Raw genomic sequence first — 27,478 nt, 5'->3', positions numbered from 1 at the left:
GCTGCCAGTTGCAGGAGGCCCGGGAGGGGACCAAGCATTTCCATTTCTAACAAGAGCCCAGGTGATGCTGCTGCTACTTTGTATAAAATACCAAGGGAACAAAAGGCTGTTTGAAAAGGAATATCTTTTTCAAATTGTTTTACTTAACACTTATTTAAAGAAAACATCTTTCTACTATTATAATACAGACAAACACTGAGCACAGCTAGAAAGTGTTTTTTAAAGACTGATTGAGATATTCAGGCTCCTGACATTTGCCAAACTAATGCGATGCTGACAGATCTCAGATCTCAGAATGTAAGAATCATGAGTAACAAACATCTTATAAAATGCACATGTAAAGGCCGAAGGAAAAATCAAAATGAGATAAAACTTCGCATCCACTAGGATGGATACAATCAAAAAGACGGGAATTCCCTGGTGGTCCAGTGGTTAGGACTCCACGCTTCCACTGCAGAGGGCATGGGTTCGACCCCTGGTCAGGGAACTGAGATCCCACATGCCGTGTGGTGCGGCCAAAAAAAAAAAAAAGACAATAACAAGTGTTGGTGAGGATGTGGAGAAACTGGAACCTTCACACATGCTGGTGGGAATGTAAAATGGTGCAGCCACTTGGAAAACAGCCTGGCAGTTATTCAAAGGATTAAACGAGTTACCACATGACCCAGCAATTCAACAACAGGATAAATATATAGGAGAAATAAAAACATGAGTCCACACAAAATCTTGCACACAGTGACTTCCCTGGTGGCACATTGGTCAAGTATCTGCCTGCCAGTGCAGGGGACATGGGTTCTAGCCCTGGTCCGGGAGGATCCCAAATGCTGCGGAGCAACTAAGCCTGTGCGTCACAACTACTGAGCCTGCGCTCCAGAGCCCGTGAGCCACAACTACTGAGCCCACATGCCACAACTTCTGAAGTCTGCGCACCTAGAGCCTGTGCTCTGCAACGAGAAGCCACCACAATGAGAAACCCACACACCACAACGAAGAGTAGCCCCCACTCACCACAACTAGAGAAAGCCCGCGCACAGCAACAAAGACCCAATGCAGCCAAAAATTTAATTAATTAATTAATTAAAAATTGGGTGGGTTCATTAAAAAAAAAACTTGCACACAAATCTGCATAGTATTATTCATAGCAGCCAAAAAGCAGCAACAATCCAAAATTCATCAATTGATGAATGAATTAAAAAATGTGATATATCCATACAAAGGAATATTATTCAGCAATAAAAATAAATGAAGGGCTGATTCATGCTACAACATGGATAAACTTGAAAACATTACTCTGAGGGAAAGCAGCCCACATATTGTATGATGCTATCTATATGAAACATCCAGATCAGGCAAATCCATAGAGACAGAAAGTACATTAGTGGTTGTCTGGAGCTGGGATGATGAGGAGACTCGAAATGATGGCTAAAGGGTATGGATTTCTTTTTGAGGTGATGAAAATTGACTGGTAGGTGGACACACAAATGTGAGTATATACTAGAAACCACTGAACTTACACTTTAAATAGGCAGGCGGTATAATATGTTAATTATATCTCAATAAAGCTGGTACAAAAATCAAACCAAGCAACCAAAGGGCACAGAAATTAGAAAAATACAAGATGGGATACACACACCAGACAAACAGGAACAAGAACAACAACAAACAGGTAGCAGACTGACTATTAAACAATTTAAAACAGTACATGTGTAACGGATTCACTGTGCTGTACACCTGTAACTAACACATCGTAAATCAACTATACTCCAATGAAAATTTTTAAAAAGTTAAAAGGGCTTCCCTGGTGGCGCAGTGGTTGAGAGTCCGCCTGCCGATGCGGGGGACACGGGTTTGTGCCCCGGTCCGGGAGGATCCCACGTGCCGCGGAGCGGCTGGGCCCGTGAGCCGTGGCTGCTGCGCCTGCGCGTCCGGAGCCTGTGCTCCGCAACGGGAGAGGCCACAACAGTGAGAGGCCCGCGTACCGGAAAAAAAAATAAAAAGTTAAAAGAAATCACAAGGATCAAAAAGGAGCATTACATACTGATGAAGGAATAGCAGATCAAGAAGATGCAGAGAATATGTCCAATCATGTACCTAATAATAATATAGCTTGGAGATTTTTTAAAGGAACAACTAACAGAACTACAGGTAATACTGATAATCAACACAATCTCAAAATTAGCTCCAGATAAAGTCCTAAATGTAAAAGGTAAACTTATGAAGCTACAGAAGCAGCTGTGGAAAATATCTTTATATCCACAACTCAAAAAAATAAACACACAAAATGACAGATTTGATTCAAGTGAAAGATTTCAGTTCCAAAAAGGACAACAGATAGAAGGAAGGCATATGCAACGTTTAAACCAAATGGATTATCATAAAAGAACTGCTCCAAATCAATAATAGCAAAAATGAAGTGCAATTTTTAAAAATGGACCAAATAAATGAAATAGTTATTCACAAAAGGAGAAATCTAAATAGCTAACAAATATAAAGAGATGTTCGTGAAAAATGTAAATAAGAAGAAATCACTTTATACTCATCAGATCAGCAAAAAAAACAAGACCGCTAGATAATACAATGTGTCAGCAAGGACATCAAAATACAGGCACCTGGACCACTGACGGTGGCACTGACAAAACCCGTTACTGCTGCTCTAGAGAACACTGGAGTGCCTCCCTCCACGACTAAGCAACTCCACTCCTCTGAATGCACTCAGCAAGCTCTCAGAGCTCCCAAAGTAGATATGTAAGGGTGTTTGGTGTAGTCCTATCTGCAGTATTAGGAGATAAAGGCAATCCAAGCAGCTTCTGCTTGGCGAACAGGTAAATATAGTAAATCACAAGACTAAACACTCAGCAAGTGCCCAAAACAATGAAGTAGATACAAAGATACAGATACACAGACAGAAATACAGGGCAATAGAAAACAGTTGTAAAAACATGGTATTGAGTCTTTAAAAAAATGATCTAAGGTAGAGTATCATTTTGGCACGTTAAAAACACACACATACAGAAAATAAACACACTATCTTTCAAGGATATACACCTATCTAGGCAAATATTAGACACGTTAAAGCAGATGCCTATGAGGGGAAGGAGAATGGAAGTGAATAAAAGGGAATGACAACGAAGAGAAATGGCCACGGGCCTTGCACGGACCAATGACAAGTGTGCTGAGATCAGCTCAACTCTGCACATGAGGTAAAAAAAAAAAAAAAAGGGCTATATTCATCTGAATGAAACACAATCTTGCTTTCCAACACACACATACCTGTTAGAGCAAATTATTCCAAGAGAACCAACGGGAGGACATACCTGTGCAGTAAGACACGCCTTTGCAAGTAGCATTAATAGCCTCTTGGCACTTCTTCTGGGCCGTCTCGAACTGACAATTTTTACAGCAAGGACTGTTCCTATCACTACAGAGGAAGAGCAGACAGTCCAAATCAAAGGACAGCCCCACAGCACAGACTGTGGTCATGCCACAGGACTCTGAAATGGCAGGGCAGGGTCTCCTGGCTGGGTCACCCACTCCTGCACAGACTCCCAGGTGCTAGCACCACCGGCACATGGCCCACCTACCCTTCCTGATGCAGACTCCCGCAGCACAGTGGTCCAAAGTGACCCATCTTTTTTTTTTTTTTTTTTTTTCTTGCGTTATGCGGGCCTCTCACTGCTGTGGCCTCTCCCGCTGAGGAGCACAGGCTCCGGACGCGCAGGCTCCACGGCACATGGGATCTTCCCGGACCGGGGCACGAACCCGCGCTCCCTGCATCGGCAGGCGGACTCTCAACCACTGCGCCACCAGGGAAGCCCCAAAGTGACCCATCTTTAAAACATCTTGGTGTCCTTGGTTTTCATTAACTTAATACAGTAATTAAAATAAAAGGACTTCCCTGGCGGTCCAGTGGTTAAGACTCCACACTCCCAACACAGCGGGCGAGGGTTCGATCCCTGGTCAAGGAACTAAGATCCTGCGTGCTGTATGGCGCAGCCAAAAAATTAAAAAAAACAAAACAAAACAAATACACAAGCCCACAGGCAACAGTGGTCAAGAAACTAGTCAGCCCTCTCAGTATTTACAATGTTAATATGCACTGTATGCCGTTAAATCTGTTACCATAAATTAAAGTTTTCCCCTCTACTTCTAAGCCAGGCACTGGATGTTAAAAATGGAAATATAAGGACCTTCTAACCTGTAACCTGCTTCCTCTACAGTCTCTGGGATTAAACAGTATTCTTCAACACTATTTACAGTACAGATACACAATAATTAATTTATGTCGCAGGACTATCATTTTGATTGTTTCCCATATTTTGTTATTAGAAAAGAATGTAGCCATGAACACAGCTGCTAAGTTATCTTTGTACATCTATGTTTCCTTAGAAAAGACTCTTTGTACTATGGCATCGCTACAGCGGAGAGGATGCAAGATGGAGGATGTGTGATACAACATCACGCTGCTTTCCAGAAAACGTTTCTCTCGCTGTAAAGGGCAGAAGGGGTAAACACACACTTGCCAGGCCCTCTGATGATTCCAGAGTCCCATGCTCTCAACCCGCTGTTGTGAGGACCCTTGTCAGGCGCCCAACTCCACCCCACGCCGCGCTCCTCACCTGCACCGGACGCCCGGCCTCAGCATGCAGTCACTGTTGCAGCAGGTGTCGTTGTTCAGGTACATGATGCCAGGGTCACACTCCTCCCCTTCGTCCACCCTGGAGTTCCCGCACACTTTGTTGCTGCGTTCTTGAAAACACTCCTGGGCCTTACTTTCAATGGTCTTATAGATGGACTGCTTACTGCAGTTTGAAAACATCTGAAGAGAAAAGAGACCACATAGGACCCAAAATAACATAAAAATTCATTCCCAGGTGGTGTTTGTGCTTCTTTTCAGGGACAAACTTTAACACAAAAGCCACAATCAGAACCACCTTGAAGGTATGTCAGGTTCACTGTCGCCTCTAAATGTCATTTGTATGGAACTGAGTCATGGCCCTCTGCAAGATGCTAAAAAGGTGACGTGAACGTGGTTAAGAGCCTAAAATTCTTCACAGGAAAGTAAGCTACACGAATGCTGAGACCAAACACCCCAGCCAGTCCGGCACGAGCAGAGAGCCACCAGACGCTACGCCACCCCAGGCTCAGGCACAGGCCCCACCGCAGGGACACTGAGAATGGGGGCACAGGCAGCCGTCTTCCTAGATGTAACGATCCAGGCCTGCAAAACAGGATCTGCTCTGGTTTACCTCTTCATCTTTCCCTGAATATTTACATCAATGATCCATGTTGAAAGTGTTTAAATAGTTGAGCTTAGTAAGAGGCATGTTATTGCATATCGTCTATTAAGAGATTAAATTCCAAATTATGACCTAAACGCCTTCATGAGTCCCCAAGATCTTAAGTTTCTTTGAGTTTCTACAGTTGACCAGCATCTCAAAGGAAGCCTGAACCCTAGCTTGCCCACTTGGTGCACAGTAACATGAAAATGACCTTCTAAATTTGGGCATTTTTACTTGGAGCTCTAAAATGGAGTCCATTTCCCAAACCATCTCAAATTATCAAGAAAAGCAGAACAAGACATGGGTAAAACTCAGCGTGGGTACTTCTAGAGGTAGGGCCGCCACAGTTTGCAAATGGCTAAACTGGCTTCACTTTCAACCCAGACAAGGGCCATGAGACCCCTGAGGAACAGAGAGCAACAGGACCCTTATGAAATAGTATAAAATACACACTGGTCTCTGGCCCCAGTTCCTGGCACAGAGCTCCCGAAGCCCCTGTAATTTCCTGGGTCAAAATGGGAGTGTCTTTTGTTGTAATGAGCCGATTTGGAGTGGGCTCCTTGGTGGCTCCTGGATGGGGGCTGGTCACCAAAATGACCAAGCCACCATGAGAAGCTTGGAATTTTCAGCCCCGCCTTCCATTCTCTTTCGAAGGGACAAGGGCTTAAAACGGAGCTAATGGTTGATCGTGCCTACGTGATGAAGCCTCCATAAAATCCCAAAAGTACAGGGTTCAGAGAGCTTAGGGCTTGGTGGACACATGGGGGTGCTGGGAGAGGGGTGCACTCAGAGGCAGGGAAGCTCCACGCCCCTTTCCACACACCTCGCCCTATGCATCTCTCTTCCATCTGGATGCTCATCTGCATCCTTGATCATAGCCTTTTATCATAAACCGGCAAACGTGTTTCCCTGAGTTCTACGAGCTGCTCTAGGAAATTAACTGGACCCAAGGAGGGGGTCACTGGAACCCCCAATCTATAGGCAGTTGTTGAGAAGCACAGGCGATGACCTGGGCTTGAGTGGCATCTGGGGACGTGAGGGGGAGTGCAGCGTCAGGGCACTCGTACGGGGCTGAGCCCTTAACCTTTGGGATCTGATGCTGTCTCCAGGAAGAGAGCGTCAGAGCTGAATTAAACCCAGCTGGCGTTGCAGGAAACAGCTCGGTGTAAAGAAAAACCTCCACGTTTGGTGACGAGAAGGGTCAGCAGTGAAGTGGGCTCTATGAATAGTAAAGCAGACACACAGGAAGAAACACACAATAGGGAAGAACTGGGTTTCCCCTACACAGGAAGAAAAAGCTGAATTGATTTTCCTTTTCAACCCTCCAAAGGGGACTGCGACCACTGCATCAGATACAGAAGGATTACTCTCGGAAAGACACTGAAGTCCCCACCTCCCTAAACAGAAACACTAACTGGATTTTTTTTAAAGGACTTTCCAATGTATTTTTACAGTAAAGGCATTTTTAAGGGGCCTGGTTATTTCAGTCTAGGTCTCAGGCAGTTAGTATTTTGCTGCGTTTATTCACCAGCACTGCAGGCTCATGAGCTCAATTCTACCAGTTCATCATGGGAGGCCAGGTCCTTATGAATTCAAATTCACACTGAACCAATAAGAAGGTCTCTTTGCTAATTTATCAGAGTCACACCCCCAAGCAGCTGGACCCCCGGACAGAGCTGAGGGAAAGGTGACTACTTCACTCTCGCTTTTGTTGCCTCCACACTCCCCGAGGACCTCTGATCCCTCTCTCTGTAGCCTTACCACACCCCCTTCTCCTCCCACCAATACACTCAGAGGTTACAATCCCTAATGCCTCTGCACACAGCAGAGCCTGTGGCTTGATACTTCTCAGTGGCTTGTCTGGTGTAAGGCGCCAGGTCCTGTCTTTCTAGGTCGAGGAACCCCCTTATTTTTGTCCTGGAACGTTTTTTACCTAGTTAAAAACATTTTAAGGAATTAATTTTAATTAAGGAATTAAAATGTGGACTAGAAGATGCTCAGTATCTTTTTTTTTTTTTTTTTTTTTTTTTTTGCGGTACGCGGGTATCTCACTGTTGTGGCCTCTCCCGTTGCGGAGCACAGGCTCCGGACGCGCAGGCCCAGCAGCCATGGCTCACGGGCTCAGCCGCTCCACGGCACGTGGGATCCTCCCGGACCGGGGCACGAACCCGTGTCCTCTGCATCGGCAGGCGGATTCCCAACCACTGCGCCACCAGGGAAGCCCTCGGTATCTTTTTACAAGGAGACTGCTACTTGGGTAAACCAAACTATTAAAGAAAATACACTTGGGACAAAATAAATAAATGGATAAAGTGTTCTTCGCTGATAGACTAGCAGCTCCAGAAATAAATGGCTCTGCCCAGCCTCCATTCTCGTTAGTGAGTTCTAACAGGGCTGTTCCAAGAGCCCGTCGGCGAAGTCTCACTTAGGAAGAACTTGTAACAGGAAGAGTTAGCACCACGCATGCTCACTTGAACAGTCTGCAAAGTAAAACATTTTACCCCAAAGTACTGATGCCATCCTCACAACCAAGAAGCAGTGACTAACAAACAACTAGAGCTGCACTGTCTAATATGACAGCCACTAGCCATATGTGATTATTTAAATGTTTTTCCTCACCACATATTTCACACTTTTAGTTGCAGAAACATTCAAGCATCTATAACGTGGACAGAATGGATTCATGAATGCTCACATGGCCCCCCACCAGCTTCAGCAATGATCAACTCATGGCTTCGTGACTCACCTATATCCTCACCACTTGCCCTCTGTTCCTGCTTTTTGTTGTTGTTGTTTGGTTTTTTTTGCAGCTTTATTAAGGCATATTTTACATATCACAAAATTTACCAGTTTCAATTGTACAACTGAGTGATTTCCAGTAATTTTACTAAGCGATGAAACCATCACCATAAATCAGTTTTAGAACATTTCATTACCTCAGTAAGGTCCCTCAGATCCTTTTACAGGTAATGCCCATTCCCACCTCCAGCCCCAGGCAACCACTGCTGAATTTAAATAAAACAGAATTTAAAATTCAGTTCCTTGCTCTCTCCAGCCACATTTCAAGTGCTTACTGGCCACACGGGGCTAGTGACTACTGTATCGGGTGCAGCAGACAGTGTTTCCCCCATCACAGAACCTTCCAGTGAACAGTGCTGAACTATAATGTACATCATTAGAGAGAGACAACCCCTGAAAAAAGGAGAAAAATTCAATAGGGTGTGTGATACAATGGAGGAACAGGCAAAACAGGTAGTTCCTTAGGCACAAGCTGTCCAGTGGAGGAAAAATAAAGCATGACAAGCAAAGAAAGAGAGGAATGGACTTTACACCTAACAGCCAAAGAAAACAAGATGCAACAAACAAAAAACATGACAAAAAAACCACGAGACCAGAATTTTAAAAGGCAGGGTCAGGGCCAGGGAAACACAAAAGCAACCCTTTCCTCTAGCTCCTAGTCAGGCGTTAAAAGGGGAGTCAGGACAAGTAACTTGACCTTCCTTCCTGACTAGCTGCAGATGGTTAGCCCATCCCCCGGCCCACTTAAATTCAGCACAAAACCACAATATTTTCCTCATGATTGCTCAACTCCAAGTAAAAGGAAGAAGGACCAGACAGACATCTATGAACACTCTCAGTTCAGGCTCTACAAGTTAGTCATAGCCACTCTTAGGAAAGCCTCTGAAGCTGTTTACCGTGTCCCAAGTCAATGAGTATTGTGTACTCCACCAGACACCTCAAAAACCGTTCCTCTATTTACCTGACAAGTATTTATTATGTACCAGCTACCCTGAATAGGCACCGGAGACAGATCCAGTAACCAGAAAGGCAAGGAGGGGCCCTACCCACAGACGCTTACATCTGGCAAATTACATATTTTTTTGCAAAGGTTTATTAAAATGTGCAAATTGTGAAGCACTGTAGGGTTAATATGAATGACAAACCTGTAAATGAAATGAATGGAAAATTTTAATTGAAAGCCTGAGCCCACCAGATCCTGCAAACCAGGACTCCAGTGCAAGCCATTATATTAAGTAATTAATTTTCCACAGAGCCCAAACCAACACATGATCATCTTTGACAGCAAACAGTCCAGATGAGCAGATTTAGATGGGCCATGTCTCACTCTTAACACACACAACCAAGTCTCAAAGTACTTCGTAATCTGCAGTTCCATCCCTAGAATGGAAAGCTTTTCTGAGCTCTCATTGTAATTAAACATAGCCTCTTCCTTTCCTAACCACATAAAAAAAGCTCCAAAAGATACATACCTTATTGTTCTCATGATCGCCACTCACAGCTATGGGATACATAACATACTTCCCTCCCTGGTCCTCATTTGGGGCACATTCTGCTAGACCATCTGGATCGTGTTCTGCTCCAAAATTGTGCCCCAATTCATGAGTTGTAACGAGGTCAGCTTCCTGAAGGATCATGCAGAGAAAACATTATTTCCTAATACCTAACCATCAAGTGCTTTGGCCAGTTGGGCCCTGCTGTCTTACATGTTAGACTATGACTTCTTCTATCAATTATAGAAATTAAACAGAATTCGTGGGATTTTATTTAATACTGTAAGTAGTATTGTAAGGATGAATTTAAATCAATGTAAGAAAATATAACTTAAAAGATATACTGGAATGCTCTTACTGAGGCACCAACATTGGCCATTCCAAAAACTGCCCGGCACCAGTAAACCAAACAGCTAACAGTCAATCATCCAAGCCCCCCGCCCCTCACCCCAATCACACGCCTGTTAAGATCTAACTATTGCGGGGTGGCGGGGGTGTGTGTGAAAACAAGACAACTGAAGAAGAACAAAACAGTGTTCCTATCCCAGTGACTGAATTCATGTCCAATGACAATCTTAATGACCTAGAGGATTTTATTTATCAGAATCCAGTTAAAGGGCTGCACTGAACCGATGAGATCACCAGAGAATTTCTACCTGAATGTAACAACGAATTTAGCCAGTAAAGCTAAAAATGTTCCTGTATTTAACTGCAAAAAATAACAATTTACTGATTTTTTTCCTAAGAGGGGGGAAAAAGTCACTCCATAGAATCTGAAAAAATTTCTATGTATTTTGCAAGACATGGGAATTTTTTTTAAGACAGAGTCCCAATTCTGAAACCTATGTGTTGAAGATTACCAAGTGTTTATATTAAAATGGCAGCAAAGAAAACTGCATTTTTAGCAAAAAAGTACTCAAATCCCAAAGGTGCAATATGGAGAAGTGATTCCAAACTGTGCTTTGGAAAAATTCATTAGTGGATTCTCTAACAGATTGACACTTTAAAAACATCAAAGCAATTTATTTTTTGTTCTGTGTGTCTTATAATAGAAAAATTCTGGAAGACCGAGGAAAACATGTCATGACATCAAACCACTGATGATGCTGTGATACCCAAATGGTAAAGGAGTACCATAAGAAACAATTTTGGAAATTAAAAAGTTTCCAAGAACTGCTTAGTATATTTTTCTTCTCTCATCCCATTTCACTTTTTTATCAACCAAAGTCCATAATTTATATTAGGGTTCACTCTGTGTTGCACTTTCTATGGGTTTTGACAGACACATAATGTCTTATATCCATCATTAAAGAATACAGAATAGTTTCAACACCTGAAAAAATCCTGTGCTCCACCTCCTCAGCCCTCCCCACCTGGGGAAGCAACCACTGGCAACCACTCATCCCTTCCTGCCTCCGTGGTTTTGCCTTTTGCAGAATATCATATAGATGGAATCAAACAGATTGGCTTCTTTTACTTAGTAATAGGCATTTTACTTTTACTTAGTAATAGGCATTTACAGTTCCTCCATGTCTTTTTATGGCTTGATAACTCTTTTTCTTTTTCTTTTTTTAAAGTGCTGAATAGTATTGCATTGTCTGGATACACCAGTTTGTTTATCCATTCACCTACTGAAAGACATCTTGGCTGCTTCCAAGTCTTGGCAATTACTAATAAAGCTGTTATAAATATCCGTGGGCAGGTTTTGGTGAGGGCTCCTTTGAGTAAACACTAAGGAATATGGTTGCTGGATCCTATGGTAATACCAGAGTAAGTTCAGTTTTATGAGGAACTGCCAAACCGTCTTCCTAAGCGACTGCACCATTTTGCATTTCCACCAGCAACGTGTGAGAATTCACGTTGTTCCACGTCCTCGCTAGCATTTGGTGTTACCAGTGTTTTGGATTTTAGCCATTCTAATAGTTGTGTAATGGTATCTCCCTGTTGTTTTGATTTGCAATTCCCTAACAACATATAATGTTGAGCATCTTTTCATATGCTTATTTGCCATCTGTATATCTTCTTTGGTGAGGTGAGGTGTATATTAAGATCTCTGGCCAATTTTTAAGTTGGGTTGTTCAGTTCTTTATTGTTGAGTTTTTAGTATATTCCTTATATATTTTGAATAGCAGTCCTTTAACAGGAGCTGTAGATGAAGGGCTCCAGAAGGGATGTCTTTAGGAAAAACAATAATCCCGACTTGTCTCAAAAGAAATTTGACAGCTAACGATTATTTTCTTCTTTATACTTTTTATTTTCATATTTCCCACTAAAAGCATACATCTTTTTAGGCAGAAACAAAAAACAGTATGTATAGCTTTTTAAAAAGATACCTAAGTAAATATGTAATAGCTCAGGTCCTACTACAATAAAGTCAAAATCTACACTTTTAAAAATTAAAGAACATACCTTGGTAAGGATGGTTTTACCGTAATTTTTTGTGCTGGTCAAACCACTATTCAAATAGATATTTTTCTTTCCAGTTGGACTATAATAAGCTATAGGAGAAAGGAAACAAACAAACTGCTTGTTCAATACAGAATTATAATGTAATCCAATCACCTTGCTATCCCCACATATTCATACAACAAATGGAAAACTTACCCTTTGGGCAAACACCTCCATGACTGTTTGCTCTGGGAGAACCAACATAAGCTAATCCAAGAGTTCCCATATCAAAATCTTGGTAGGTGAAAAGATGTGCTAGGCAGACTTTAGATGCTTCTTCAGCTATATCAAAGCTAAATTGCTTTTAAAAAAACAAAGTACTCTTAATTAGATTAACAGTTACATCAGACTAAAAGATATATCAACTTAATATTCCAGAATACTACCATACTTTGATTGCAATTTTTTTTACATTTTTTTAATTGAAGTGTAGTTGATAGACAATATTATGTAAGTTACAGATATAGTAATTCACAATTGTTAAAGGTTATACTCCATTTACAGTTATTATAAATTATTGACTGTATTCCCCATGTTGTACAATATATCCTTGAAGCTTATCTTACACATAACAGTTTGCACCTCTTACCCCCTACCCTTATTTGCCCCTCCCACCCCCAACTGGTAACCACTAATTTCTTCTGTGAGTCTGTTTCTTTTCTGCCACATTAACTAGTTTGTTGCATTTTTTATTTGTTTGTTTGTTTGTTGGCTGCACCGGGTGGCATGCGGGATGTTAGTTCCCTGATCAGAGATGGAACCTGTGCCCCCTGCAGTAGGAGTGCCAAGTCCTAACCACTGGATCGCCAGGGAAGTCCCTTGTTGTACTTTTTAGATTCCATATATAAGTGATATCATATAGTATTCGTCCTTCTCTGACTTATTTCACTTAGCGTAACACCCTCCAAGTCTATCCATGTTGTTGCAGATGGCGAAGTTTCATTCTTTTTTATGGCTGAGTAGTATTCCACTGTGTGTGTGTGTGTGTGTGTGTGTGTGTGTGTGTGTGTGTGTGTGTGTGTTTATACACGCCACATCTTCTTTATCCATTCATCTACTGATGGACACTTAGGCTGCTTCCATATCTTGGTAACTGTAAAAAATGCTATGAACATTGAGATGCCTGTTTCTTTTCAAATTAGTATTTGTTTCTTTGATCGACTGCAGTTTTTCACCCGCAATCACAAAACTGTGCGGTATAGTGCTCCTTACCTATGGTTCTCACTCATCTACACAGATGAGAAGCAGACTGTCACGGGGAGGGTGCAAAAAGGCAAGAGCGTGGAGCTTTCTATAGCGTTTCGGAACTAGGAGGGTTGATGTAAACACATGCAGTGCAGCACTGGAGACACTCCAATTCTGCAAGACTCGGGGCTTTGGTATTTCTTCCAGGGGATCTCAGCACCTCATACCCAAACAAATCCCTCTAAAGGACTTCAAGGATTCTATTGGTTTTGTAGGGGTTTTAAAGTTTGCTTTGGTTTTACGATGTATAGGAGTTATAAACTTACAGGAAAACATATATAACTAGTTTTATGTTACTAAAATTAAGATAAAAATTCATTCAAGTCAGCACTGGTGCTTTGGGAGGGTTTATTTTTTCTTAAAAGGGGTTCACATATTACTTTATTTTTTTCATTTTTTAATTTTTTTGCCACACCACACGGCCTGCAGGACGCCAGTTCCAGACCAGGGACTGAACCCAGGTCCCCGCAGTGAAAGCGCCAAGTCCGAACCACTGGACCGCCAGGGAATTCCCCAGAACGGGTCCACATGTTACTTTAAAAACCTCTACCATAACAGTCAGAGACTCCAACTTAAAAAGACTGACTTTTTTAATGCTTAAAATGAGTGGTCAGAAAGCCCCATAGAAGGAATGAGGTGCTCCCGGGAGCTGTCTCCATAGCCACATAGGGATTTTGATAGTTCCATGATAACAGGCTTAGGTTCTGGGACACTCTTAGGAGCCTTAGGGAAGAGAACTGGAGAGGAGAATCTGCAGAGGCAAGTCATTCCCTTTTGTTTCTCCCCTGGTGTGAGCTGTCTGGAGGCCCACAGAAAAGCAGAGGTGGGATCCTTCAGCTGTCCTAGGTGTCTGGAGATCTGGCCACTTGCTTTTGGCTTTGTCATCACTAGTTGTGTAACTAAACGTAGACAAGTCATTTAACCTTGCTGTTAATGGGCTGAATTGTGTCCACCTCCAAAATTCATAGGTCGAAGTCCTAAGTCCTAGCAGCTCACAATGTGACTGTATCTAGAGACAGAGTCTTCCTTTAAAGAGGTGACGGAGGTAAAATGAGGTCATGCAGGTAGGCCAAATCCAAAATGTCTGGTGCCTTTACACACACAAAGGGAAAACCATATGAGGACACAGAGAGAAGACGGCCACCTACAAGCCAAGCAGACAGAACTCAGAAGAAGCTAACCTTGCCAACACCTTGATCTCAGACTTTCAGCCTCCAGAACTGTGAGAAGATAAATTTCTATTGTTTAAGCTGCCCACTCTGCGGTGCTTCATTACTGGCAGCCCTAACAGACTAATACACTTGGCGGAGTCTCCTTAGAAGAGTAATGGTGCTATATCTCAAACAACCTCTCCGGTGGCTAGTGGCCCACGTTAGATAAGGTATGTCAGAGTACTATACAGATACTGCATTCTATGGATCTCAACCTGATAATATCCTTTAATTCCATTCAAGCTTTAAAAACTTGATTTCACTTTGGCTTTGTTGAGACTCTAACCAGAGAACCAGATAAGCCACACTGTGCCTGGACCAACCCTAGAAACTATCACATAAATAAAGATGTTGTTTTAAGCTGCCAAATTTGCAGTGATTTGTTACAGCAGCCATAGGAAACTAACACATTAACAACACAGTAAAAGATAAACACTATCACTTCATAGGCGGTCATTTTACAACAAAGCAATAGGACACACAGACAAACTGAGATCATGTGACAAAAAGGATAAATCATATCTTGTCAAGGCAAGAATCCATATGACATAGAATGTTTATGTTATCTTTAGATTTGTTACCAGAATGAAAACACAAAAATTTAAAATTTCCATAGAGAACTTGCAGATCTCCAAGTTATACTTCTACCATCTAATACATTTTCATACCATTTGGTAATTACTGACCTAAAAGATCTACTGATAAGCTTCAAAGAGACCTGAACTAACAAACTGGTGTGTAAAAAAATCTTTAAGTTGGGTATCCATCTATTTTCTTTTTTTTTTTTTTCTTTTTTTTTCTTTTTTTTTTTGTGATATGCGGGCCTCTCACTGTTGTGGCCTCTCCCGTTGCGGAGCACAGGCTCCGGACGCGCAGGCTCAGCGGCCATGGCTCACGGGCCCAGCCGCTCCGCGGCATGTGGGATCCTCCCGGACCGGGGCACGAACCTGTGTCCCCTGCATCGGCAGGCGGATTCTCAACCACTGCGCCACCAGGGAAGCCCATCCATCTATTTTCTAAAGGCCGATTACTTCACTAGATTCGCAGAGATATTACGGCTAAGAAGCATTGCTTTGCAGCATTTTTCGCTTTCAGTTCTGCCCACCTTGCTGTCTGCCCTGCGACAGGGGATAAGGTCACTGTTGGATCAGCTGGGGTGGGTTGCCCCTGGTTTTCAGTCACCTTTCCTAAGATGCCCCTTCATTAATACAGACATGACCCACATTTTTAGGAATCAGAAAATGGTGTTAAATGGTGTCACTTTCAGGGTTCCACGACGTACCTCTAGCAGCATCTTCACATCCCAAGCATCCTTTTCTTCATGTGGGTAACTTTTTGCCATATTGAAGTGCCTTTCACCAGGTCTTACCTCTTGTGGAGACTTGAGAATGCGAATCTATACTTAAAGAGATAAAATACTTAGAACACTTCAGAAAAAAGTCACAAGACTGAAATAATACTGCATTGTTTCAGCTATTCAAAAACTGACCATCTACAATTTTTTTTAAAAAAAAGTTTTAGAGTCAAAATTCCATAAAATTCTTCAGCTCTAATATCTAATGTTTAATTTAAAAACAAACTGAGAAGCAAATGGTATGGAAAACACATATGTCAAAGAATGATTTATACATTTATAAATGTACTCCTAAAATTTTACTTCCTCTATATTTAGTTGGAAAAAATGAAAATCTAGGTTCCATGAGCCTAAAATAATTTACTCCAACTACAGTCATTGATTCAGAGATACAGAATAAGATGTGCAGCACCGCACACCACAGCAATAAGAGTACAAAAAATAAGGGCTTTTCCTTACACATTCAGTACAAATTCATATTAATCCTAATTTTCTAAAAAAAGGAACAAAGGTTTCCCTCCAAAGGAGATGAAACATACAGGCCGGCAGATCTGGCAAAGGAACAGAGCCATGCTCAGCTCATTGTGTCCGGTCTCTCGTCCAGATCTGCCTGCCTACAGAGGGGATACTGGGGTCTGCTCTGCCACCATGTGGTAAGCTTGTTGGGGCGGCTCTGCAGCTTTGGCGGTGGGGGATCAAGATCAATTCTGCGATGAACTAGGTGGGGGCCCACTGTGACAGCACATCTAAACCACAGCCTCCAACCCACCTACCATCTTTAAAGAAACTGGTTTTTTAATAATCTCCTATCACACCTAATTTTTTCAATTGTTTCCAAATTTTAAAGCAAAACGGAGCTTTATTTATTGGTCTCCTAAAACTCAAACGTGATGCAGCTATTTTAAACAAGTGAGACATCTTTATTGTACCATAATGGAATAATCACCAACATATTCATGAAATGAAAAAGCAAGGTGCAAAAGAGTACAACATACCACGAATATGTCAAATACACACATATACAAACACATGCTATACATGCATAAAATATCTCTGGAAAGATATGGATGAAACTAGTGACACAGATGTCTCTGGGGAAAGGAACTGGTTTGACAATGGATAGAGGTTGAGGAGACTTACTTTTCACTGGCTTTTGTACCGTGTATATATTACCTATTCAAATAATAACTTAAAAAAGAAAATGCAAAACAGTAAAAGAATGGAAAAGGGGAAAATAATTCTCTTAGTTTTCTACAAGTACTATAAAAGTTTAGCATTTATAAGTATGATTTCAAAAGCTTTTTTCTTTTTATTCTCTAAATTCTAAACTACAGAACCTATAAGAATATGTCTAGTTTAGTACAAAGAGCCTGGAAAAAACAGAGACAATAATTTCCTTAATTTACATGTCAAAATGTCTGTCCAAAGCAATACCCAATTTCAGAAGTCTTGTTAATCAGTCTTATCAGTTTGGAACAATTTTTACCATGTGATATAATTAGGATGACATTAATACATCATTGCTGGACATACTCTATTGACAGATAAGAACTCAGGAGATTTTTGGGAAAAGAGATCTAATGGTTCTATATGTATAAATGCCCTTGCAAATGTACATATTATTTTTAAGTAAATTTTCTAAGCATTCAACAATACATGCTAGAATTCTAACTAAAGACGTTAAGCATAATCATAGAAAACTAAAGCAAGGCAGGGGATAAATAGGCCATGAATTCAGAAAAAAGAGAGATCATAGCAGCATAAGGTGGCTTTCTGCCTAAAATAAGCCTAAGAAAAGAATATTTCATAATCTATAAATAATATCAAAACACTGTTAAGTTTATCAGATAAAAATCACTGGCATTTCGGAATATTTATTTATGAGTAAAGTAGAAGATAAGTTTCTGAGTTGTGAAAACAAGTGACAAATATTTACAACACATAACTTACTGAGTATTATAACCCACATCCATTGATAAATACCTGCTCTATCTGTATTCCATAACCTTTAAAAGCTGCATTGTCCCATGAAGTGTTCCGATAGATGTCATCAACTCTGTCAATTAGCTCTATCTGTGTGTATAAAAGAGAGCGAGAGAAAGACATTATGTTTATCTTTACCACTCTTTGCAATGTAATATAAGTTCTGCAGGGATAAAAAAAATCAGTTCAGATAAAATACCATTGTAAAAGTCTCACCAATTACAAAAACTAGCATTAAGATGTTACGCTTCACGTTGACAGCGCTAATAAAGAAAATTATTCCTAGCTCAAACTTAAAATGTTGGTACCAGAATAGAGCAGTGGTACAGTTCATCCCAAATTTCAGGTAATCAACTGCACAGGGAACTAAAATATCAAGTAACAAGTTTTTTAAAAACTGCCATTCCAGTCAACTATGGAAATGAAAGTTAAAAGTCAATCAACTTACCTAAAATATTCCTAAAAATAAGTACTCTGTTCATTCTATCTCTTGCCACGTACCTCAAAAAAACACCTTCTTCAGAAAGAGGTAAGAAACAGTGACAGATACTGCTAACCCTACACCAGACCCTCCCTGGGCAAAGTTCAGTGCTGAGGACCAGGTAGAAACAGAGAGGAATGAGGTCTCACCACACCTCCTTTCTCCAGTCCTCTGATTTGGGAAGGGGGAAGGTGGGTAGAGATTACTGAGGGAGGAGCCACAGTACAGTAGCCAAGGACAATTCAAACTATTGAATATATAGGAACAGAATACTCATTACCAACCTGCTCCTAAAGGGAAGATTTTATTGTTCAAAAACTGGGTAAATGAGGTTTGTTCTGGCAGCTGTGAAGCACATTATACATCTAAGAAATTGTTCTTTGCTTACAGTAACTGTAAACCAAGAAATGCAATTTTTTTTCTCTTTTTTTTTCTTTTTTTTTTGTGATATGAGGGCCTCTCACTGTTGTGGCCTCTCCCGTTGCGGAGCACAGGCTCCGGACGCGCAGGCTCAACGGCCACGGCTCACGGGCCCAGCCGCTCTGCGGCACGTGGGATCTTCCCGGACCGGGGCACGAACCCGTGTCCCCTGCATTGGCAGGCGGATTCTCAACCACTGCGCCACCAGGGAAGCCCAAGAAATGCAATTTTTAACACCAGACCTCTCGTTACATTCATATTCTTGGTGTAATGAACAAAGAAGCAAACTAAGAGCCCCTAATACAAAACCCATACTAAGAAAGAAGTTTTTCTTTTTTTTCTTTCTTTTTTTTTTTTTGCGGTACGCGGGCCTCTCACTGTTGTGGCCTCTCCCATTGCGGAGCACAGGCTCCGGACGCACAGGCTCAGCGGCCATGGCTCACGGGCCCAGCCGCTCCGCAGCACGTGGGCTCTTCCCGGACCGGGGCACGAACCCGCGTCCCCTGCATCTGCGGGCGGACTCTCAACCACTGCGCCACCAGGGAAGCCCAAGAAAGAAGCTTTTCAAGAAGGACTCTCTTACTTAGGAACAAGAACTATAGTGACTTCACACACTAATCCTACTACCCTCGTAATAAATTCACTTGATATGGAAGGGAAGAAAGAAGGGTGAGGAAGGGCACAGAAAAACACAGAATGGGGATAGCAAGGCAAGGAGAAAGACGTCTCTGCTGCACCGGGCTCTGCACTACGAATGAATAGCTGCATTCTCTTTTATTCCCTCAACATCATTTCTGTCAGTGCCAAGTTATCACGAGGAACGAGGTCATACTGACAAAAAAATGTCAATGAAATATGATTCCCTTGACTTTTAAAATTACAATAGTAAATGCTTAAAAAGCCAGCATCAATACTTCTGTAATCCTGCCTTCAAATCTTTGCCCTATAGTTAGTTATGACCACAAAAGTCCCATCTATTTCATCCAGTTATAGTCCAACAATTAGCTATTCTATACCAGTACAACATAAACCAAATTGACCAACTCCTCTGACATATACATATAAGCAGAAATAATACACACAAGTTCATACAAATATCAATACTTTTTTCCCCCACTCTGGAGCATACATCCATACGTGTCACCAACAGGATCACTGCCATTATAGCAGAGATGTTTTCACAGAGTTCACTTCTATAAAGAAGGAAGGCCTACGTTATGAACTTTCCCTAAACATAATATGCATAAAAATTCTCATGTGCAGAAAATCTGCACATGAAAGGCAAAATGGGGTTTCAAAAATTTGAAACTAGAATCTCTATACAATAATGTAAGAACCTCATGTGACAGCCCTCAAATATTCTAGGAAATCACAGAGCATCTGAAACAGATCTCATTTCACTACGTTCAAATTATAGCAGTCTTCTCTTAAATGGAATTTGCCTGCCTACATGAGCTTTTTGGTCCATTGCCTCATCCAATACCAAACACTTACCAAGTAGTTTGTAGTTGTACTCTCTTCCCCTCTGCCCATGTATCTGTAAAAGCGATGATCTGCTACCACCAATAATTTACACGTGTTCTTCAGGGGATTAGGGTCAGCTCTTCTCTTCACCCGATGAACAAGCTCTAATATGAATTTGGATGCACTATTAAATCAAAATTCATCAAAACAAGGAGTTTTTTATAGTAACATTTTACATCTACCATATTTTTGAAACAAATATTATTTGAGCTCAGTATCCTTAACGGTATCTTGAACAGGAAAACAATTTGAAGACAAAAAGTGAAAAGTAATATGAGGTTTTCAAATTGTAGAATTCAAAACCAAGGAAAAGTGCAAAAGTACTTAAAAGTACAATCACCTATCTATTGCTGGGCTATGAAGGTGTCATTTTCTTCTAGAAGAAGTCTACAAAATTGACAAAAGTAACAGTAAAAATATCCAGATAATCAAACATTAAAAAATTAGTGGGGATTCCCTGGAGGTTCAGTGGTTAGGACTCCGCACTTTCACTGCTGAGGGTGCAGGTTCAATCCCTGGTCAGGGAACTGAGATCCCACAAGCCATGCAGAGCAGCCAAACAAAAAATTGAAAAATTATTTTTTGTCAACAGGTCATTTTTTCTTATCAAATAATCACACTGTTTAAGAGCTAGTAATATTATTCTAAAGTTTTCAAAAATGAGGACAGAATATTTCTCCAAGATGGGTAGATGGTCTTTAAATGACTCAATTCATCTGTCCCAAGACTGATAATTTTCTTCTTTCTAAACAGGACAGACCTCTCTTGCTACCAACTAATTTCTTATAAACTTATCTGAAGATTGTTTTCTTCACAGTACTATTCTCTCATTTCTAAATACCTACAAATGAAAATATTTTCCCTCAGATTATTCAATTTCCCCTTTCCCCAATCTTTTTTAAAGTCCAATCTTTATTGCCACCATTATTTTCTAGTGTTTTCAATTCTTACAGACAAAAAAATCAAGAAATTTCTGAACAAAACTATTTTCAAGCCAAATACTATAGTTAACTTGATAATCATGTTCTTTTTTTTTTTTTTATCAATTAACAACCACCCCTACTGAAGACAACTGTTATGCTTGCTTCTTATTTGAAATATTTTTTTTTTAGTCTTACCATCAGGTGGCTCTCTGCCTACCAGCCCTTTTGGAAGCAACTCTTCATTATCCGCCTTTATATAACCACACACTTTTGGAGACTGCAAACGTGAAACATTCTTGATGTCTTCAGATTTATAAACTAACACTCTTTTGTCTTTAGTATCATTAATTAGTCTCCAAAGTGGCTAAAATAGAAAACAAATATAACTGAGATGGAAAATATAAAACTTCCTAAATATTCAAGTCTTACAACATCCTTTCCCTATTTTTAGATAACATTCATTTCCAGGTTAAGTAAACTGACTAGTCAAAACAAAGTTCTTCTCTGTAACAACAATGGTCTCATCAGAACCAGATAGCTCATACAGAAAAGATTCTGTGTATGTGTGTGTGTGTGTGTGTGTGTGTGTATCTCCATATCCATCACAGAAATGAAAATCAAAACCTCAAGGAGACCACTTCATACCCACTAGGATGGCTGTAATCAAAAAGACATATAACAACAAGTATTGGCAAGGATGTGGAGAACCCCTCATTTACTGCTGGTGAGAAAGGAATATGGAATATAAAATGCAGTAAATGTAAAATGGTGAGAATGTAAAGGGCAGCCACAATGGAAAACAGTCTGGCAGTTCCTCAAAAGGTTAAAAACAGAGTTACCATATGACCCAACAATTCCATTCCTAGTATATTATCTACCCAAGATCAATTAAAATATATGCTCACATAAAAACCTGTTCAAAAATGTTCATAGCAGGCCTTCCCTGGTGGCGCAGTGGTTGGGGGTCCACCTGATGATGCAGGGGACATGGGTTCATGCCCCGGTCCGGGAAGGTCCCACATGCCACGGAGTGGCTGGGCCCGTGAGCCGTGGCCACTGAGCCTGTGCTCCGCAGCAGGAGAGGCCACAACAGTGAGAGGCCCGCGTACGGCAAAAAAAAAAAAAAAAAATGTTCATAGCAGCATTATTCATAACATAAGTAGAAATAACACTAATGTCCAACTGATGAATGAATAAGCAAAATGTGGTATATCCAAACAATGGAATATTATTTGGCAATAAAAAGAAATGGTGTACTTGACACATGCTATAACATGAACACTGAAAACATTCGAAATGAAAGTAGCCAGACACAAAAGACCACATGTTGTGTGACTGCATTTTTATGGAAATGACCAAGCAAATCTAAAGAAACAAAAAAGACAAATCTAAAGAGACAGAGAGTAGATTAGTGGTTTCCTAGAGCTGGGAGGGTTGGGGTGGGGAGGAAGTGGGTTTCTAAGTAATAAACCACTTTTTCAATTTAAAAATTATTAATATCATGCAAAAGTACTTCAATAAACCTGATGAGTTTACTTTTAAGTGAACATCTCACAGGGAAATGTTAACTATGGTCATTTTTGTACTTAGTGAAACCGAGAGATACGGATGGAAACAGAATTCCTAATTGTCCCAAAGGGAGCTATTTGGAAAAGTGAGGAATCTGAGCAAATTTAACTTGGACCCTAAATGCACCCACTTTGGATTAAGAATTAATAGATGATCCTAAGGAAATAAGCAAACCTGTGCACTGTGGCAGAAACAACGCTGTTCCCCACACAGTTTTATCTTTCTGAGCACAAGAGATTATCTTTCCCAGCCTCCTTTGTAGGCAGCTCAGAGACAAGAGTTTCTGGAACGTGGGTGGAAGTGATGTAGGCCACTTCCAAGCCTGGCCATAAAAAGCCCCAGTGGGGTGGGATCCTCCAGCTGTTTCCCTTCTGTGGCAACCTCAGAGAATATGTGTCCATGTGCCAGAGTATTCTCATTTTCCTAGAGACGCAGAAACACTTCAACCCACAGATCTGTAGCAAATGTTTTGTTTTCTGGACTAGTATCTGACATACAGCCATGTGTCTCACACAAATGTGGCCAGTTTGCTCTTGGTTTCTACTGCTAGGATTTCAATGGAAGAATGGCCAGAGCCTGTGTTTCCTAGTTTCCTCTTTTAACTTCTCAAGACTATAAACTATCACCTTTTATAGGTATTGCATTTCCAGAGCATCTAGGAAAGAAGATTTCACCTTCATCTTTGAGAAGGATTATTAGACAAAGAATAAAGAAAAAGTGAGGGAGTTTCCTCTTCCCATTATTCATCTCACATGTGACTTTCAATTACTGTATTTAAAACTACAGAGTGCATCCTATGACAGCATCTTAGATACATAAAATATATATATATTTTTTTACTCATCTACTTTTCTGGTTTAAAAAAATTTTTTAATACAAGAAGAGAAGTTCAGTATAAAGACCCTTTTCTTCTTAAAACAACTGCATAATGGCTTTCTAAACATCAGAGATACATGCTCCTGAAAAAAGAATTCACATGTAGACTTACCTCTATATTATATTCCGCCCCATCTGTGTTGATTCTTATTGTAATATCATCATCTCCTATGTGGGCTAGAACCCTAGAGTCAGGCTCACCTTAAGAGAAAAAAAAAGTCATTATTAAAAAAATATTTAAATCAAAAAATAAACTATGCACTATCAATAAAAATCAAGCAAGCTCTTCTACAGAGTGGAATGTGCCCAGGCACTGTGGAGATGTAAAACACACAGGCCCAGAAAGCAGCTGGGTATTCTCACTCTTAAGGAGGAGCCACAACTCTAGTCATGTGAAATCGGCCTCTTTCCCTGAAGCCTCTTATGAGAATTATCTAGTGTGTTATAGAACAAAACAAACAAAGTGTAGATTTTCTTCTGGAATAACTTTACCTACTCTGGGGTAAGAAAGAGGCAGAAAGCATGATTCAGAATATACAGGTCTTGAACTGCACTACTTGGATATTTTAGTGCCATTTTTTTCATACTGCAGAAAATTTTCCTGAAGTAAACTGCAATTGCTTGTTTAATATATTTTCTTAAATAAATACATGATAGGATCAGAGTCAATTATTTTATCTCCTATCTTCCTTGCTTACAATCTCATAAGGGAAGTCGACAATCTCATAAGGGAAGTTGACAATCCCTCCCTGAAGACAAAAGGAGGTTAAATTCGTACGACTTAAGAGGAAGTCTGTTGTAATCATGAAAATAGCCAGTTAGTATGACATGATGGATAATACCCATTTCTTCCTGTTTTAATGTTTCTGCTTCCAGATTTACAAAGCTCAAATAAAACAGACAAACAATAGCACTTCTCTGACACCCCTTTTTCCTCCCCTTAGAAAAGAATATACAATCTAGTTCAATCTGGACACCTAACCCCCCAAGCACAAAGACAAGCAAATGAGCACCTACTAACCAACCACATGTCCACTGAAGAAGTCCTGCCATTTGACGGGGTACTCGCTTTCATCTTTCCCATCTACCACCACGACTTTGAAATTTTGGGAAAAGCGTTCAGTACTGGATGTCAGGTATAATTTAAAATGCCTAAAGAAAGAATGCATCTGAACTTTAAGCACATAAAACAGAGGCCTAATTTTCATTTAATTACACTTTCTTGAGAAAAAAGTTGACACTTGAGTTTACATTAACAAAGTACAATGCAAGTTATAACTACTGTTTTACTTAGTTATAAGGTACTTAGAGTGTTGTTATCTCCAGTAAAGACAAAACAGACTAATTTCTTTAGCTGTAAGAACTTCGCAGACCAAAAGAAACTAAAAGTGGGGGGAAAAAGATTCCAAGAGCCTATATATTCATCTTTTCTGGAGACTCAGAAAAATAAAGAAACACAACTGGATAGTTTAAGCTGGAGTTCTGCTTATCTTAAAAATTTCGGGAAGACTGATATTACTGGATACCTTTTATTGAACACCTACTCAGTGCTAGCTGCTCTGTACGCTGTCTCCACCTCACACAGTAAAAACTGAGCCTTGGAGAGTAATCAATATGCTCAAGGTTCCACAGCTGGTAAACAGAGGAACTGAACACTGAACCTGGCTTTTACTTCAAACACCTGCACTCCGCTGCCTCCAGCAATCAGCTGCTCTTACTGTTGCACAAAATTAATAAATATGCTACTTTCCACGTTTAAAACCAGCCATGCTTTTCTCCTTCTAAAGAGAACTTCCCTTGAAAAAAGTAATCTACAATTACCATGAGGAAAATAAGTATCAGGTATCCAACAAAGATATCAAAACACACACTCCAGTTCTTTAGTTGGCTTAATACACTCTTGTACAAGTTTCATTCTGACATAAAAACTGGACATGGTGAGAAAGAATTTTCAATGATCACTTACAAAATTCTTTCAATGTACCCAAGAACACCAAAGATAAAGGTATGGTTTTTATCTCAGCCACAGGAACTAATTTTGTCAGCTATGGTGTTGAAAATATAAAATGTTACAGGCTTGGTAAATCAAAACTGCCAGGAAGAATCCAGAGTGGGACTATCTCCATGCCAACACTTTTTTTTTTTTAAACTTTTTGAGCATAACAAGGTAACTTCAGTTTGTTTGTGGTTTTTTTTAATGGTCATTGGGAAGGAGACACAACAGAACATAATCTCAGAAAACCTTGGAACATTTTCTCCTGCTACCTTAAAATGTACCTTCCCACACACAGTTATCATTCTTTTCCCCTGTCAGTTATGCTGAGAACTTTGAAAAGAAAACATCCCTCCTGGGAATTCCCTGGCAGTCCAGTGGTTAGGACTCTGTGCTTTCACTGCTGAGGGCGCGGGTTCAATCCCTGGTTGGGGAACTAAGATCCTGTGAGCCGGGTGGCACGGCCAAAAACAAACACAAAAAAACAGAACAACAACAACAACCAAAAAGAGCATCCCTCTTATAAATGCCTTATTAGTTTCAGACTCTCTAGGAGTCTCACTACTATTTTTACTTAATGATCTTTCCAGGAAAATCACTAGAATTGCACTCTTCATTTTCTACATTAATCTTCTATGTCGTAAAGAAAAGGACCAAGTATTGGTAAAATTCCTGTTTTTTGAGTTTCCAATCTTCACCTTTGAGCTATAAAACCTCCAACAGGATATGTCAGTCAGAACTTATATTTTACTTTATCCTTCCCAAATTATGTGAAATCATGTACTTACAAACTTCCTTTAGCAATTTATCTTTCTGACTTTTAAGGATTTACAGTGACTGCAAACTGGTGTTAATCAGTCTGAATTAACATTATTTTCTTATTTTGGGGGGGTATATACTGTAAAATGATCACCACAATAAGTCTAGTTAACATCCATCACCGCACATACAGTTTTTTTTTTCTTGTGATGAGAACTTTTAAGATCTACTCTTTTAAGGTCTAACTTTCAAATATGTAGTACAGTATTACTAACTAGAGTCACCATGCTATACATCATTACATCCTCAAAACATGTATTTTATACCTGGAAGTCTGTACCTCGTATTTATTTTTTTTAATAGTGTTTTATTTATTTATTTATTTATTTATTTTTGGCTGCATTGGGTCTTAGTTGCGGCACACAGGCTCAGTAGTTGTGGCGCGCAGGCTCAGTTGCCCCACAGCATGTGGGATCTTAGTTCCCCGATCAGGGATCAAACCTGCGTCCCCTGAATTGGAAGGCGGATTCTGAACCACTGGACCACCAGGGAAGTCCCCATCATATCTATTTTTAATGGTCCATTTAGCTGGGTATATATCTCTCTCCTTCCTTTCTCCCTCTTTCTTTGTGTCTGCATTGGGCCTTCGTTGCTGCACACAGGCTTTCTCTAGTTGTGGCGAGCTGGGGCCACTCTTCGTTGCAGGGCACAGGCTTCTCACTGCGGTGGCTTCTCTTATTGCAGAGCATGGGCTCTAGGCGCACGCAGGCTTCAGCAGTTGTGGCTCGCAAGCTCAGTAGTTGTGGCTCGCGGGCTCTAGAGCGCAGGCTCAGTATTTGTGGTGCTCGGGCTTAATTGCTCCACGGCATGTGGGATGTTCCTGGACCAGCGCTCAAATCCATGTCCCCTGCACTGGCAGACGGATTCTTAACCACTGTGCCACCAGGGAAGTCCCCACTTTCATTTCTTTACCAGTTCTAGCCCTCTTCAAATATTTTGAGATATTTCACTTTTTGTTTGCTTGTTTGTTTTGTAACAACAGAATTTCATTTCTCATGGTTCTGGAGGCTGGGAAGGCCAGGATCAGGGTGCTGGCAGATTCAATGTCTGGTGAGAACCCA

At 40.6% G+C, this 27,478-nt stretch overlaps 1 protein-coding gene across 4 annotated transcripts in view; it reads right to left on the bottom strand.

The window, feature by feature from the left end:
• Positions 1-27,478, bottom strand: part of ADAM17 (ADAM metallopeptidase domain 17) — a 53,472-nt gene that overhangs the window by 8,862 nt on the left and 17,132 nt on the right. For 2 of the 4 annotated variants that reach the window (XM_067008174.1, XM_059078371.2), the window contains exons 3-13: positions 24,627-24,757; positions 23,718-23,806; positions 21,356-21,524; positions 20,208-20,341; positions 17,813-17,902; positions 15,758-15,871; positions 12,176-12,320; positions 11,981-12,069; positions 9,551-9,703; positions 4,617-4,816; positions 3,315-3,418 (exon numbers count right to left, since the gene is read on the bottom strand). In XM_067008174.1, the coding sequence (XP_066864275.1) occupies positions 3,315-3,418; positions 4,617-4,816; positions 9,551-9,703; positions 11,981-12,069; positions 12,176-12,320; positions 15,758-15,871; positions 17,813-17,902; positions 20,208-20,246 (934 nt within the window). In that variant the 5' untranslated portion in view covers positions 20,247-20,341; positions 21,356-21,524; positions 23,718-23,806; positions 24,627-24,757. Of the gene's footprint in view, positions 1-3,314; positions 3,419-4,616; positions 4,817-9,550; positions 9,704-11,980; positions 12,070-12,175; positions 12,321-15,757; positions 15,877-17,812; positions 17,903-20,207; positions 20,342-21,355; positions 21,525-23,717; positions 23,807-24,626; positions 24,758-27,478 lie in introns of those variants that run through there. The other 2 variants (XM_067008175.1, XM_059078373.2) reach the window with 2 other exon arrangements.

The sequence above is a fragment of the Kogia breviceps genome, chromosome 11, assembly GCF_026419965.1.
Source record: "Kogia breviceps isolate mKogBre1 chromosome 11, mKogBre1 haplotype 1, whole genome shotgun sequence".
Classification (NCBI taxonomy): domain Eukaryota; kingdom Metazoa; phylum Chordata; class Mammalia; order Artiodactyla; family Physeteridae; genus Kogia; species Kogia breviceps.
This window is presented reverse-complemented; position numbering and strand designations above follow the sequence as displayed.